The following is a 15,969-nucleotide window of genomic DNA, read 5'->3' on the forward strand; positions in this document are numbered from 1 at the left end:
TTCCTCTCCAACTCAGAGAAGGTGTTCAGGTCGGGAAGCTCACTGTATGAGCCTCGGCATTCTGCTTCATCTCTTGCCCGAGCAGGCGGCGGCAGCGCTGTGTCCGCACCAAGCTTGGGTCTTGGGTTAGAAAATGGCGGCAGCGACGAGAAAGGGAAAGGCAAAGAGGTGGGCTCGTACTGGGACTTGTCTGCCATGGCTGAGACCATGGAGTCCATGAAGAAGCAGAGGCTGGAGGCAGGCCAGTCTTTGCCTGAATTGACACTGGGCTCGGATGCACAGGGTTGCTCAAAGAACAACCTGCAACGTCGTCCCTGGAATTGAGTCAGTTCAACTGACCACTTGTTGGGGATTGATGAACAGCAGCAAATCAATGAGAAACTTCAGTTATGTTTATTGCTTCTTTTACCTTTCCAACTCAAATATTTGCATTGCCCATGATAGTTGGATGTATTGATCTTCTGCTTTATGAAGAATGTTTGATTTATGGAACAAGTATGATGTGTTCTCTGTTGTGTGCTATGGTGTAGCATAGCTGTACTATGTAGCGCTAGCATGGATTTGTTCTTCTGTTTTTAGGCATTTTTTTCGTCAGCTGCGCGTCCAACAAGGTAATTGTTCTGCAAACTGCTGTTTATATAACTTATGTATGTGCTTCCTTGTGTATGAAAAGTTATATTTGTGGACATGGCCACGTTCAGAAGCAAAGAGTTATAAGCTGCTCTTACGTAGCTTAAGGTCCCAAGGTTTGGCAAAATAATTGAAGATTTTCCTCTTTTGGTGCATATGTTCTTCTCTGTTCAGCAATGGCACAGAACATACATGGTGTGCTTTTATCCTCATCGTGTATTGGATTATGTAGTGTTCCTTGACGACAGCAAGAATTAGTTATACATTTCCAGAAAAACTTTCGCGTTAAGAAAGTTTAACATCAATATCTGAAGGACACCAGGAAGATGATAAAACAAGATAGTAAGTCCTAGAGAATCTGTTTTCATATATGTCAAGAAGTTACGCATGTTACATATTTGGTATATCTAGATGCTACTATAGAAATCTTGGGCCAACTCATGCTGAGAGTATTGGTATGCCAAAATACATCTCTGGATTTCCAGAAGCCCTTGATGTTGTTTGTATCAGTACAAAAAAAAAAAGACTACTGCTAAGATTAAACAATCCTGCAGGGAAACCTTGCAATTGTCTTGCCCAGCTTGTTATGTTCCTTGTGTCCTTTTATTGACACAAGGGTACTCAGTAGGTGAAAACCATATGCCAAACATAATGGAGATGTGCAAAAATAGCAAAAACAGTGATGAATAGGCAGTAGAAGGATAAATATTCCAGCAAAGCTCCACACCGAGAAATAAAATGATCCTGAGAATAGGGGACAGTGGAATGAGACTGGAAACCAAGTGGATCAATACTAGAAAGAAAGCACTATTGAGAGAATGCATTTAATTTGCGTAAAAAAGAAGCAAACATTTCTATCAACATGAATATAGTTGGTTGTTCAGACAGTTCCAAGCATGAGGTGTGGAGCCTTACCTCAAAGGCGTTGAAAAATGTGTTTTCCACAAAAGAAAAGGCAATGAATAGAAGTACCTGCAAACATTAGGGGAGAAAACAAACTTGGTTTCTAGCATTCACAAGCAACACTCCTAAATATATTGAGAACTGCTCTTTAACAGCTACGGCACACAGGGCATCTTGTACTTACCAGGAATAGAATTGGTAATGTAATGATCGGGCACACACAATGCCGATGAAGTTGCCAACAAACATAACTGTTACAATATCTGGATTCAAGTTGTAACTATCCTGTTAGTGTTAGTCCAGCAAAAAAAAAAAGATCCAAATGCTACGATAAATTTGAGTATTATACTATTATGGTCCAACATACGTTCTTTACTGAGAGTTGATGGTCTGGGCTTGCAGGAAATAAACTGTTGAATTGATGTAGCATCTTTAAATCTCGAATGCAAGAAACCGAATAGGCCTCCTTCATGTCTGTCAACAAAAGTATATATATATATATATATATTACGCATTGGCAGAACCAATATAAAAGATCCTATTATTTTTTTCGGATGTGCTGTTATCGACATAAGTTAAAAACATGCAAATATTCTTGAAAGAACAGAATATACTGACAGAGAAAAAAAAAGTTAAAGTGAACTGGCATGTTCAGATTGAACTATTGAGATGAGTGCATATCTTTACTAATTGATTACCCCCAACCTGAGTACTCACTTTAACCACTTGTAGTGTGCAAATACCATAAGGGTAGTGAGGTGAAGAATCAGTAACGCAACAGCAAGCTCTTTTGATACAAACAACTTCTCAGGGACAAATTTGAAGTTGACAGACCTGAAAAACATAAAAACAATAAACATTGTGCATAATAAAAAGGGGATTTTAGCTACAGGACACTATTATAACATGGTTTTAGCTCCTGGACATCCCTATTGTGCGTTTTAGCTGCAGAACACTGCAAAACCATAGAAATTAGATCCAGTACACTGCCTCCCTTAAAATATTATTTGTGGCTGCTGGAGAAAAGAGAAGGTGGGGAAGCTGACCGTTTTGCCCTTGGACCAAATAATCGCAGCGGCCTCTCAGCCAGACCAAATAACCCCCATTCATTCATTGTCCCCCACCCCTCCCCTCACCTCTCCTCACCTCCCCTCCCCTCCCCTCCCCTGGTGGCGGCACAACGAGCTCCACCAATGGCGCCGCGACGGGCGGCCGCGAGTGGAGCTCCACCGGCGGCGCGACGATAGGCGGCCACGAGCCGAGCTCCATCGTCGGCGCGTCGACGGGCGCGATGAAGACGGTGACTTCTCCGACGCGGCGTCTTCGCAATGTGGACTCGCCAACCAAGCCGATATCCCTGGCATGGGTCCCCGAAGGGTAAGCTTCGACTCCACCATGTAGATCTAGGTGCCTTTGAGCATCTTCGGCAGCTACGCTTTCCTGCTCGCCATCGCCAAATTTGGCTGCAACTTGAGAAAACAAAGGTCCAGTGGCGTCGCCAAAAGCATCACCATCACTGTGCACTAGCCATCGCGCGAGAGTGGCTCGGCAAATGTAGCGGTCCGTCTTGCCTTGCTATCCCGAGCTCCTCCTCTCGATCCGTCGCCACGGCCGCCACGGAAGATAGAGTCGTGAAATCTCGCACTACAGCGGAGCTTCCTCTCCGGGGGGTTTAGGGGATTGGGTTGGTGGGGCCAGGTCTAGCAGGAGGAGGGGGAGGGTGCCATGGGAGATGGAATCGTGAGAACTTGCAGAGGAAGGCGGAGATGGAATCGTGAGAACTTAGCCTTTGTTCTCTCTCAAAACATTTTGTCACTCAGATTTACCTTTATTTTACAGTCGAACAATAGCGTTACTATTGGTAGGGAGCCTAGATCCTTCAACCACATCTACAGTCCAGTGCAGTGACCAAGTGAAGAAGGGAAACACCAAAAAACTAGTTCTGTGACAGTTGTGATGTATTAGACGTTGCATTTTGGCCAAAAAGCTAGTTCTGTGACCAAGTGATGACAATTTGGCCACGCGAAGAAGACTAGCATTTTGTGTCAGTTGTGATGTATTAGACATTGGCATGTGATACAGATTGCATTTTGTGTCAGTTGTGATATATTAGACGTTGGCGTGTGCTGATGCCATCTATCTCCCTCCGTAGACTTGTATGCTAAATGGCATGTTCTTAGACTGTTACTTGTGACATGCTGAATTCCATGACAATGTCATGTATGACCCCAATTATCTATGTTATTTGTGCCAAAACTGCTACACAAATGTCATGTATGGAGCCAATTACTTGTGCTGAATAGCTATCCAGAGTCCATATTCCCGCTACGCACCCAAAGGGCAAAACGGTCAGCTTCCCCACCTTCTCTCTCCTCCGGCAGCCACAAATAATATTTTAGGGGAGGCGGTGTCCTTGAGCTAATTTCCATGGTTTTGCAGTGTCCTGCAGCTAAATCGAACAATAGGGATGTCCAGGAGCTAAAATCGAGTTATAATAGTGTCCTGTAGCTAAAATCCCCTAAAAAACTGCGAAGCCACAGCTAGGGGTGTGATAGATAGGGCATAATGCTGCTGCAGAAATCATTCAGAATTCAAGACGTATTATATAAGCACCAGAAATGGATGAAGACACGACCAAGATTGAATGCCCTTGAGATGTACTCAACTGGATGTGGCAGCAAGAATGGCATACCCAACAAAACCTATAGACAGGAAATGGAAATCATTAGCATCAACAGTGAGATACCGTGTATCCATCTAACCAATTTATCCAAGCAAATTAGAGCACTACAGACATGCTCATGTTTCCCTCAGGCTACAGTCTGAGATCAACAATCACTAACTTTTCCATGACAATATCAATATCACGTATGCAATCTGATATGCTCAAAATGCTCCACAATTAATTTGCATCTATCAGAAGATCCATCATAATAAAAGGTATAATGAGGGGTGAATTTAATCCGTCGTGACACACTACTGGGAGACATCAATATGGTTTGAAGTTCAAAAATGAAGACATTACATAAGACCTTGACCTTATCTATTTATCAAAGATAATAACTTGTATTAGAAAGCTAGAAGGAAGTGCCAAGCATATCACAACCAAACTAAGATAATATATGGTGCTAAGAAAAACATTCGACAAACTTGAAAATGGAATAAGATGAGCTAAAAGACATAATGCACCTGTACTACAGCAGCTCCTAACAAGGCAAAGAAGACTCCTTTGATGCTCATGGCCTGTACCAACAGCTTAGTAAGGGTAACAGTTGACAGCATAAACAGGTGTAAGGAAGGAAGCCTGGTGCCATTATACCTTCAACATCAGTAGAAGCAAAGATGGAGCAAAAAGAAGGACATTCATCTTAATCGAGACAGCCCCACTACAGAGGAGTGATAGAAACTAAATGTGAGCAAAATGATAGGTCATCTTGGTAAAGCAGTGTGCGGATGCAATGCTATATCATAATGTTGGTAAATACCTGAAAACTATTAGACCAAGGAACCACTTGTGATACATAATCAAAACCATGGCAGCATGGAGCAATGTCGTAGCGAAGCAATCGTTGAAAAGGCGGAGCACAAAGACAGAGTGGACTCTCTTGGACAAGCAAAGCAAGCTTAAAGCCCACCATGGAAGCTGTCATCATCATTGATAAAATAAGGAGGGGTCAGAAATAGCATTAGGTAAATATCTATAAGAACAATGAACATCCCCGATGGAACTGTAGACTTGACAATAGAGATGTTTTACAAGCTTTGCTGGTAAAGAACAACAAAAACGCTTTGGAATCCTCATGACAGTATATCAACCAATTATCAAAAATTCCTTGTTGAGCTACAAACGGTTGTTCTAGATGAGAATTGATGAAACTAGAGCGAAATTAGAGGGGAGAAAAGACTAAGTTTTGCATTCATACCACTTCAGTCTTGACGTAAAGCAACAGAACAAGGCTCAGGTTCACAATGTACAGGACGCCGAACAAAATCTGCAGGCAAGTAGACGCAAGAACTCATCATGCTTAGCACAGTTGAGTAGCCGACCACAAAAGGGGTGATGAGGCAACATAGCAAGCAAGTTGATGGTAGTAAATAACAAATTTAGCTGAGAGGTGACCTGAGCAGGGAAGACTTGGCCGCCGGTGATGAACTTAATGCCGGAGTAGACGTAGAGGAAGCCGGCCGGGTAGACCAACGGCCCGGTGTCCCCCTCGATCTTGGTGAAGTCCCTCTCCCCCTCCAGGAAAGCATCCACCTTTCGCACCAAACACACATCAGCAGCGGCCAAGATCATAACTTTGTCCCAAATTCAAAACTCTTCACCCAAAAGAGAAGAAGAAATCGCCTATCTACGCTAGTACCTGAGACATGTAGGCGTTCCAGTCGATCTTGGTGTCTGCACGTCGAAGCAACAGAAAGGTAACCAAATTGCAAATAGGATGCCGGCAAAGGAGAGAGGGGGAGCTGGGATTTGTGTTCGAGAATACAGACACGGGACGAAGGCGATGATGAGGGCGACGAGCGCGGCGTCGGCGAGCACCAGAAAGGCGGCGAAGTGGAGCGGCCTCCGGTCGGCCAACCCGGACGGCCTCGCCGCCGCTGCCTCCGTGCTTCCGGCGCGCTTCTCCGCCCGCGCCATGCCTGGCGGCCTGGCGGCGAGCTTAGCACCCGGCGGCAGATCCAGGACGAGACGAGCCGATTTCCGCCGGCCGATGAGACCAGTCTAGCACCCACGGACCCACCTCAACTGTCGAAGGGACTCGTCCGTCCCGGTTAGGTGGGCTGGGCCGCCGCCACGGTGCGTAGCTAGACTTATGGGCCGATTCGGCTGCTCGAACCGAAAACCACGGCCCACAAATTTTTCATCCTGCGAAAGTTCATGGGCCACGAACTATGGGACTGAATCTCTACCAGTGTTGGCCCATTTGGAGTCGTCTCCTTCGGCAGCCGGTCGCCGTCGAGCACACATCATCCTCCACAATCATTTTGGTCGATTTTTTCCCTAAAAAAGGGAACCTTTGATCGATTTTGACGGGCATTTCCTTCTGCGTTCGCTTTGGCAGTCACCACCTCATTCTTATTCTTATCCCATGGCTGGGCACGGGTTCCTTTTCCTTATCAATCGATTGGCTGCTTTGGTCACTGCACTCGTATGATTTGCTACTAGTGAGAGCGGCGATCGATGTTATGTTGGAACTTGGTTCATCCTAAATGGGTCTTTGCTTGGACCTAAATTTATTAGGAAAAGTTAAGGTAGTATGGGAGAGTATGGAAGATTTACTTCTCTATTGCCTATGAGATGCGTGATCGTGTCATGAGTTATGTGTCTAATTAGGCGGCTCTTATTTTTCTGCCGTGCATGCAATAACACCACATTATGGACACATAGGTTGCCACGTGGAACCGCGGAGTAGGATAAGCACGTTCCCATGCGAAGAGTTCGTCGGTTACACGTTTGAGAGATATCATGGGGCGATTCATAGATATCTAACGGTTGGAAATCGTGGCAGTTATCTCTTCCTTTATATATTAGGAGATGTCATGTGAAAGTAGAGAGATAGACAACAATTAGAACCATGTTCTCCTATTTCTATTGAGCACGTCGCTTCCCAGTCCTATTTTTATTGAGCACGTCGCTTCCCAGTTTTGTCACCCCTCTCTATGTATGCAACAGATCGAGGATGAGCGGTGTCTCCGAGCCGACGTCGATGGTCTGAGGCCTGCATAAGAGACTAGCGATCAGGTTTCTAAAAAGTGCACCTATGCAACCGCTTTTGTGACTTTCTCGGTGACATCTACCTCGACTTCTTAATTGTTCATCTTCCACTAGCGGGAGATCCGTTGTAAGTCCATTTATGTCTAATGATGACACATATATTAGATGCTTTGTCTATTTATCTAGCATATATTTATGCTGCTAGTAGATCTGTTATAATATTTTTGTGTCATTTAGGAATCAAATTAATCTTTATACCCTGTTAATTTTACAACAATTTATACATGTCCAGCACGCTGCGTGCTTCCCTGCAGCAGTGCAGCTGCCGCCGGAGATTCACATTCAAATCCAAAGGGTTCGTTTCACGCCTACTTCTGATTAATTTGAACCTCAGATCAAACGAGAGAGCAGCATAGTTGCATGCTTCTCGACTCCTTGCGTTTGACAAACGTAAGAGGCAGCTCGCTAATATACCTCGTTTTTTAAAAGACAAAAGGGGCTAGCTCCACTTCTATTGAAAGCCAAGTCTAACAGGAGAACGCTATTGTACATCGTGTCTTCTTCTAAATGATTTGGAGATGCGGCGATATCTTTCATATTCTTAAAAACGAAATGACTTCCTTAATTTGTGTGCGCTAACTGTGACGCCGGTTTCTTTTCCACCCGGCCCGGCCCACCATACCCCACTCTCTCTAACGCGCAGGTCCCGCCTGTCATCCCTTAGCTCTCGCTCTTCCCCCACTCTGCTGCAACCACCGCACGACATATGCACAACACGTTGTGTGCCCAACCCCCCCCCCCCCCCGCCGCCCTGCTCCAAGATCTCGCCGCCTTCTCCGTGCTAAATCTGCTGAGCCGCCTCACCATCGCTCCCAGACGTTGTCCGAGCATTCGCCTACATTCGCCGACCGCATCTCATCGTTGTCCGCCACTTCTCATTGGATTCTGGCCACCGCACGGAGTTCTAGCCGCCGTTGAAGCCTCCATGTTGAAGCTCGATGCCGCCAGGACACCCCGAGCCGCCTAACTCGTCCAAGCCATCAAACGGACTCACCGTAACCCGTACGTCGTTCTTCGCCGCTCGTAGTCGAAGCTCGGGCCCTCAACGAGTTTTTCCACCCTTCTCCTACCATGTGCCACCATCCGAGCTCGCCACCATCACCACATACCACCGGATTTCATGTAGGCCTAGCTCCCAGCGTCCAATCTTGCGTGAAGGGTCGAGATTAGAACATCAGCCCTTTCGCGATTTAGATCTCAACCGTCCGATCGAAAATGTTCGCTCACGATTTAAATAGCCTTCGACCTAATCAGCCTTGCCACGTCAGCATTTTTGTCCTACGTGACGGTCCAGTCAGCACAATCAAGCCAAGTCAGCAGCACAACCGAGCCTGTTAGCCGATGACATCATGCTAACGATATAATTTGGGTTTTGTAGTTAAAAATTATATGTTAATTCTTTTAATTAGGTAATTTTGCATTTAGGTCTCTAGATTTTTTGTTTTCACAAAAATACCCCTACCAGCTACTAATTTTACATTAAAGCCTTTATAGTTTCTTGGTTTTGCATTTATACCCCTAATTTTAGTGTTTTATTACAAATTAGTCCCTAAACTTTGTTATCCCATTGTAGTTTTATTTATTTGTATCTAGGTCTCTGAACTTTTTTATTTTACAAAAAAGTCTCTAAACCTTTATCTTTTACATATAAGTCCCTAAAATTTTACAAATAAGCCTATAGACCTTTCTATTTTTACCAAATAGTTCATGTTATTTTACAGAAAGACCTCTTTAGCTTAAAACTCTTATAGGTTTTTTGTTATAGCTATGTTTTAGATGATTCTTACGCTCACGTGATTGTATTTATGTGTACTTTTTGTTAGTAAGCTTGTTTAGCCTTTCGTTATAGTTTGGTGTACTATTCTTAGTTGTTCGTACTTGCTTATTTTTAATGTTCATGAATGCAATAGGAGACGAGCAGTAGGTGAGCTTGCAAGTGAAGACCTTTGACGTTTGTGAGTAACTTGTTGTTGAAGGTAAGTGTCCTTATCACTTCGAGCCCATTGTAGGAAAGTGTGTCATTTATTTGTTCAATTGAATGCTTGTCAATATAAATTTCAGGTTTATGGTTTACTAGTACTTTCCAGATTATCTTTTGTCACTGTGTTAGAGTCGGGATGTCAAGGGTAGACTTATTTAGCTATGTTGTCATGGATATGAGTGTGTTACTTATGCCCCAGTTAGATATGTTGTGGCTTTAGAGCTCTTAGCTAGCTAAAAAAAGTAGTTGTGACTGTTGAATTTTGGTTGTTGGCTTTTACAATAAATTTTTAGCTTCTCAACATACCAAAAGCTAGAAACACTTCTCTCAGTATGCTTCTTAGCTTCTAATTCATTTCAGTCATAGCCGCTTCCTCAGCCAGCCAAAAGTCACCACAAGCTGGGGCCAAAAGCCCGCCCCTTGGATAGCTTATGGCTTTTTTCAAAGAAAAGCCAGAAAAAGCCTATCCAAATAGGGTCTTAATAACCTGATTAATTGTCTATGCAACATGAACCAGATTGGGTAATCTTTTGTAGCAACATGGATCATAGGGATCTAGACAGATTAGTTTGATTTGTATGGCTGTTGTGTGTACATTCGATAATGTGTGAGTGCCTGCTTTAGATTCCAAGGACCGATTTGTGAAGCATGTAACCCAGCTCGACAGTACAACAATGAGGCTAATATGGGTATAGTCTGGCTAAATAATTAGTATTCCGTCTAACTCTGTATGTACCAATCGGTCGTTGAGTGGTACTAGAGGGGGCCTCTACAGTGGATGGAATCCCTGTTAGCGGTAAAACCTTAGTGGGTGTATACAGATTATGAGACGCTTTGTAAAGGTCTTGTAGTGAGACCCTGGCTCTGCACCCCTGAAGTGTGAAGTAACACGAAAATTATGACTAGGGATGACAATCCTACCCATGGGTTTATGTGAGGAACCGTCTAAATAGTATTCTAATTAATCATCAGGATAATCATTATTCATAATCACAACCTCAGTGATTAACCAGAATACCATTCCAGTAGTCCTGGCACGTGTTTTATGTCTAAGATCGGAACACATGCCTTTCCAACATGCATATCATAACATAGCTTAAGAAAGAGCGAGAAATAAAAGTTATATTACAAGTTTTTAAGCACTATTTACAACAGTTTACACAAATAGAAACTACGCAGCGAAAAATAAAACCTTAACAACAGCAAAAGGAGAGTGGAACCATACGCCCTTAGGCTCCACCCCAAAAGCTATGTCTCACCAGAGTAGGATGCACTACTCTTGCCCACCACCTGCATCGGTGGGCACGAAGTAGCCAAACACCGCATCACCCTCACCAGCGAACCTGAAACCGCAGGCATGAGTACGAAGATACTCGCAAGACTTAAATCATATAGAGCACATATACTTAGCTCGACTTCAAGGATTATGCATTGAGCTTTTAGCAAGAGTAGGCTACAAAGGTTAAGTAAAACATATGCGGTAAGCAACCTAGACATAAATGTGTGAGCAGCTATACTTAACTCCAAAAACAACTACCTTTCTACCCTCTAAACCACAACTTGAACATGTATATATAGTAACCATAGTACCTCATCAACTAATCACCAACCAAAACTATCACATCATAACTTTATCCCACATTCGTAAACTCTACGACCGATACAAATGAAACAATAGCATGCTCATGACCGAGAGCGTGGTAATTCGAATTATTCTTACACCCTGCAGAGGGGTACAACTTTACCCACACGACTTGAGAACCATTCGGCTTGTGCTACTCACGAAAGTACACACAAGGGGTACTCGAGTTAACCTTTCTTATACCCGGAAGCACCCACTTGCAATACCCCTACGACACCAAGGTTACCGCGAGCGTGTCTCGAACACCTCTGGCTCCCCCACCAACTTGCTTCTCCTTTTCCTTTTCTCTTACGCATCATAGGGCCGCAAAGAAAGTGTCGGCACAGCATAAGATAATCGTCTTATCTTATAATTAGATCAGCATATGGTGAGTACGGTAAATGCTAGAGCCAACTGTACCGACGAACGGCCTTAAACGATGCAAGCGGTCTATGGCATCCGGACTCCTCTCCCGAACTACGCAGAGGACTCCTCCTGGGCAGAAGATACCCCTAGCACCGCCCACATCTCGTCTCAATCTCACACCTCAACCATTCATCTCAACCTCATCTTTGTATCTATAAACAGTGATTGAGCCCTAAGCTCGCAAACAACGGCAACACCGTCGCTCGACTTCTACCGAGGACCTATGCATTGCTAAGCATTTCGAATAAACCTTGAAGCTAGACACCAACTATATCCTCAAGGCTATAAGGATAAGGATTCATCAATAACTCAAGATAGAGATAATGCATCAACATAGTTTCTACCTATATCAGCCCGACACTGGACTCAACACATGCAAACATACATAAAGCATAATTTATCAATTTTAGACTTCATTTAATTTGAACAAAGGGTGCAGCATGCTTAGATACTTACCTTGCTGCTCCGAGATTTGTCTGATACTTCCCGAACAGAACTCGCAGAAGTGGTGTGCCTCGGTGTCAACCTTGATCACACTCGCGCCACGCTCCGATTCTTCATTCACTACTGAAGAACGCATGTAATGATGAGCACGGATGACATGCAATGATGGATGCTCCACATTGCATGACAATGTGGAGATGCAATGCATCATGACATGAGTTTTAACGCCTCAAGATTTTCTTAATTTAGATTAATGTTAAGCATCTACTTATTTTCCTAGATTAAATTATGCTTAACACAAAAGCTTAACCCTAAATAGAAACTTAATCATGTCTAACATGACGTTGATTATTTTTAATGATCAGGGAAATGATAAACAAGATTTAATACAAACTTTATCACTCACCCCATCCAACTGGTTCGAAATAGGCCATTTGCACTGTGCATTCATACTGTTTCGAACTTTTTGCTTATTTCATTTTTTTAACCTATCAATATACGAGCACATATTTCCTGATATAAAAGACATTTTTTTTAAAAAAATTACAAATAGTCTTAGAATTATCTCTAGTTTTTTTTATAGATTTTTTAACCTGATTTGAATTTTTTAAATTTAAATACAAATTTTGATCGCATTACAAAACCGGACCGCACCAAATTAAACGAATTTCACGGTTTTCGACCGATTTCCGCTGAATTTGGGAACCCTGATCCTGCGTTCGCAACTGATCATAGTACTATTTTTTGCGTTGCTCACCGGCCCACACGCGCATAAAAGAATTCGTACATGACTGAGTCGGATGCAAGGTAATGGCGTTTACCTTGCGGATATCTAGCTTTGGTTTGCAACTCTTTCAGTACTTGATTTTCCGAGCACTGTAACGTGCCTGATCTTGACTCTTTTCTTGTTCCATTTTAGCACAGCCCAAGAGTTCACGCGCAAGCTCGCCTCACCAGTGACGCCATTTTTTTCTTGATTAGAACACGTGACGCCGATAGCCATTATGATGCCCGATCCAACAAGGTCAAGACGCCGACGACATTGACACGGAGGAGGCAGGGGAGGACGGGAAGAAGAAGAGGGCATCCATCCAAGTCTCACTTGTGCACTCCCCCTGCAGATCTGCCAATCTCGCATCCCATTGGCTCACTGCAACGTAAAGCCGGAGGGGGACGAACAAGTACGGGATCCCGGGAAGATTCACCCGGCACCACCCCCCTTGGGTACTACGGAGTGGAGTACTATTTTAAGTGTGGGCGCCAAACCAATCGCGAGGACCCGACAAAAGATGCAGGGTGCGGCGGCCACGACTCCCGCCCTCTCCAGAGCCCGTTGGGCCACACGCGGCCGCGCCTCCGCCTCGCGCCATGCCGTCGCCGCCGTTTCCTCGTCCTCCGGTCCCCGAGGCGGCGCTGCCGCCGCTGCGCTGCCGCTCCTCCGCATTCGCGGCGGCTGCCAGCTCAGGCCTCTGTCACTGCTGCCGGACAAGAGCAGGGCGGTCACGGCTGCGGTGGCGGCCTCTGCGGCTGCGCCCGTGCCGGCGGACGAGGTGACCGCTGCAGGGTGGAAAGAGGGCGCCAGCGGCGTTGCGGAGACGGTGCAGCTGGGCGCCATGATCGTCGCCTGGTACCTCCTCAACATCTACTTCAACATCTACAACAAGCAGGTCCGCCATTTCTCCCGTTTCCCTCTTCTGTTCTCCATCTCCATGCGGCCCTTTCCCTGTTCCTTGATCAATCCGCTTCGCCGTTGCAGGTTCTCGAGGTGCTTCCGTTCCCGTACACCATTACCGCCTTCCAGCTCGCATTCGGCTCCCTGCTCATCTTCCTCATGTGGGCTACCAGACTCCATCCCGTGCCCAAACTCTCCACTGCACAGGTGAGGCCATTCTTGCGCCCGAAAAAATTGCAACTTTTTTATTGCTGGTTCCTAACTTGCCCCCCAAAATTGGAATTTTTGTCGCTGCAGTTGGGCAAGATTGCGCCGCTGGCCGTGGGGCACATGCTGGGCACGGTGTTCACCAACATGAGCCTGGGCAAGGTCGCCGTCTCCTTCACGCACACCGTCAAGGCCTCCGAGCCCTTCTTCACCGCCCTCCTCTCCGCCTTGTTCCTCGGCGAGGTTCACTACCTACACATACCAGCATGATGAGTCCTTGCAGATTCAGTCGATTTCCACCGTGAAATCAGAAGAAACCAAATTCGAATTGTGCTCATTTCGTTTGCTGTTTCGTCTGCAGACGCCTTCGCTGCCGGTGCTGGGCTCTCTCGTGCCGATCGTTGGCGGCGTCGCCTTGGCGTCTTTGACCGAAGTTTCTTTCAACTGGTCAGTGGGGTCTGCTACCGCAGAATCTTTTTTTTTTCTTCTGAGCAAACAAATTGGATACTGGTGACTATTTGATCCACCAAAATGATTCTTTGCCATTTTGTTGTTGGAATTCAATGATTGGAGGAATCTTGACACGCTAATTGTTTGGAAGCAGGGTTGGGTTCTGGAGTGCCATGGCATCCAATCTGGCCAACCAGTCGAGAAATGTCCTCAGCAAGAAACTTCTGGGCGGTGACGAGGTGGTTTTTCTTCCCCATGCAGTATCTTTTGCTTCTTTTTTAAGCGGTGATTCTGAACAATAAAAAATCATTTTCGAAGATTTAACAGTAAAAATGTCTTGTGATGCAGGAAGCTTTAGATGACATAAACCTCTTCTCAGTGATCACTGTGCTGTCCTTTCTGCTTTCTTGCCCCCTGATGCTGTTCGCAGAGGGCGTCAAGTTCACCCCTGGGTACCTCCAGAGCACTGTGAGCGTTTTGAAAATTCAGACAAACAGATACCTGAATGTTAAACCACCCGTGTCATCACTCCCAAACTATGAACTTATCAGAATCTTGTTTCGACATTTAGGGCCTCAACCTCCAGGAACTCGTCGTGAGAGCAGCACTTGCTGGTTTCTGCTTCCATGGCTATCAAAAGGTGAGGAGATAGCCGTACTCATAATACCCCAATGCACCTTCACCTTCTCTATGGCTCCAGAACGATTGCGTTTCATGAGTGATCTTCCCTTGCAATGGCAGATCTCGTACATGATCTTGGCGAGGGTGTCACCCGTGACCCACTCTGTCGCCAACTGCGTCAAGCGTGTGGTGGTGATCGTCTCGTCCGTTCTGTTCTTCAGAACCCCGATCTCACCCATAAACGCACTAGGTAACTTTGGTCAATGCACCAGTCATTCGGAACAGCTACCGCCTCAAGCTCTGACTATTATTCTGTTAACTTATTCATCTTTTCTTTTTGCTACTTTTTTGTTCTTCCTGAAGGAACTGGTGCTGCACTAGGGGGAGTTTTTCTGTACTCTAGGTTGAAGAGAACAAAGCCAAAGGATGCATGAGGATGATGACAAGCATTACAGTAGCAGTGCCTCCTAAATTTTTTTTCTTGTATACACGTTGAGGTATACGGATTAGATGGAGAAACATATATCGATGAGTAGGGGTGAAAATGTGACCGATATTTCCCTCCCACTCTTCCGACCGAAGGCTTGCAAAGTAAATATGTATGTAACAATAGATATCTAACACTATATGTGTCTGATTATGAATTCGAGAAAAAAATAAAATATGATACAGGATGATGGATACTTATTTGAAATATTTAAATATTAGATGTTACGAGAAAGTCTATTATGATTTCACTTAAGAATATAATAATATAAGTAGATTATCACACATCTGTAGATAGATAATGTTGAATGTATTATTTTTATTTTTAGGTTGTCACTATATATTCATTTTGATTGCATTAAATAGGTTATATTGAGATACAAATGAAGTAAAAAAATTCATCTATCTAACTAACCGAAAGCTTATAGTACTATCCACTCTAATTCTAACTCCAACTCTAAGAAAAAAATATATATGATACGATACATGACGAAGAAATAATTATCCAACACTAGACACAAACACGAGTAACGAAATCCAATTTGAATTTGAATGTACGATTCAAAATAAAATTAGACACGTAAAATACAACTTAAAATTCAACACATATATCGAAATTCGACTTAAATTTGAAATATCCAATTAAAAAAATTAAATATAAATGTCCAGGTAACACTGGCCCACTCTAGTTGCGCCACAGGAAATACATTCTCGAATTTCATGGGACATGCATGATGTTTAGCCGAAAA

General features: G+C 44.3%; 2 protein-coding genes across 3 annotated transcripts; one reads left to right on the forward strand and one right to left on the reverse strand.

Annotated features, from left to right (window-relative positions):
- Positions 1-970: 970 nt before the first annotated feature.
- LOC133897320 (dol-P-Man:Man(5)GlcNAc(2)-PP-Dol alpha-1,3-mannosyltransferase-like) lies at positions 971-6,268 on the reverse strand. The gene is made up of 13 exons (XM_062338013.1): positions 6,028-6,268; positions 5,898-5,932; positions 5,654-5,791; positions 5,457-5,525; positions 5,019-5,176; positions 4,853-4,919; positions 4,723-4,776; positions 4,147-4,235; positions 2,251-2,367; positions 1,901-2,007; positions 1,718-1,796; positions 1,546-1,602; positions 971-1,374 (listed from the first exon to the last, which is right to left on the reverse strand). Exons 1-13 carry the CDS (start codon positions 6,173-6,175, stop codon positions 1,215-1,217), a joined length of 1,278 nt encoding a protein of 425 aa, XP_062193997.1. The 5' UTR covers positions 6,176-6,268; the 3' UTR covers positions 971-1,214.
- Positions 6,269-12,829: 6,561 nt separating this feature from the next.
- On the forward strand, positions 12,830-15,448 carry LOC133897326 (phosphoenolpyruvate/phosphate translocator 3, chloroplastic-like). 2 transcript variants are annotated; one of them, XM_062338023.1, is made up of 9 exons: positions 12,837-13,451; positions 13,541-13,663; positions 13,754-13,906; positions 14,025-14,110; positions 14,268-14,352; positions 14,462-14,581; positions 14,685-14,753; positions 14,855-14,984; positions 15,098-15,448. In XM_062338023.1, exons 1-9 carry the CDS (start codon positions 13,074-13,076, stop codon positions 15,166-15,168), a joined length of 1,215 nt encoding a protein of 404 aa, XP_062194007.1. In that variant the 5' UTR covers positions 12,837-13,073; the 3' UTR covers positions 15,169-15,448. The 2 variants fall into 2 exon arrangements, with proteins under 2 accessions (XP_062194016.1, XP_062194007.1); XM_062338032.1 differs by lacking the exon at positions 13,541-13,663 and having other exon boundaries at positions 12,830-13,451.
- Positions 15,449-15,969: the final 521 nt, after the last annotated feature.

Source organism: Phragmites australis, chromosome 2 (assembly GCF_958298935.1).
Source record: "Phragmites australis chromosome 2, lpPhrAust1.1, whole genome shotgun sequence".
Taxonomy (NCBI): Eukaryota; Viridiplantae; Streptophyta; class Magnoliopsida; order Poales; family Poaceae; genus Phragmites; species Phragmites australis.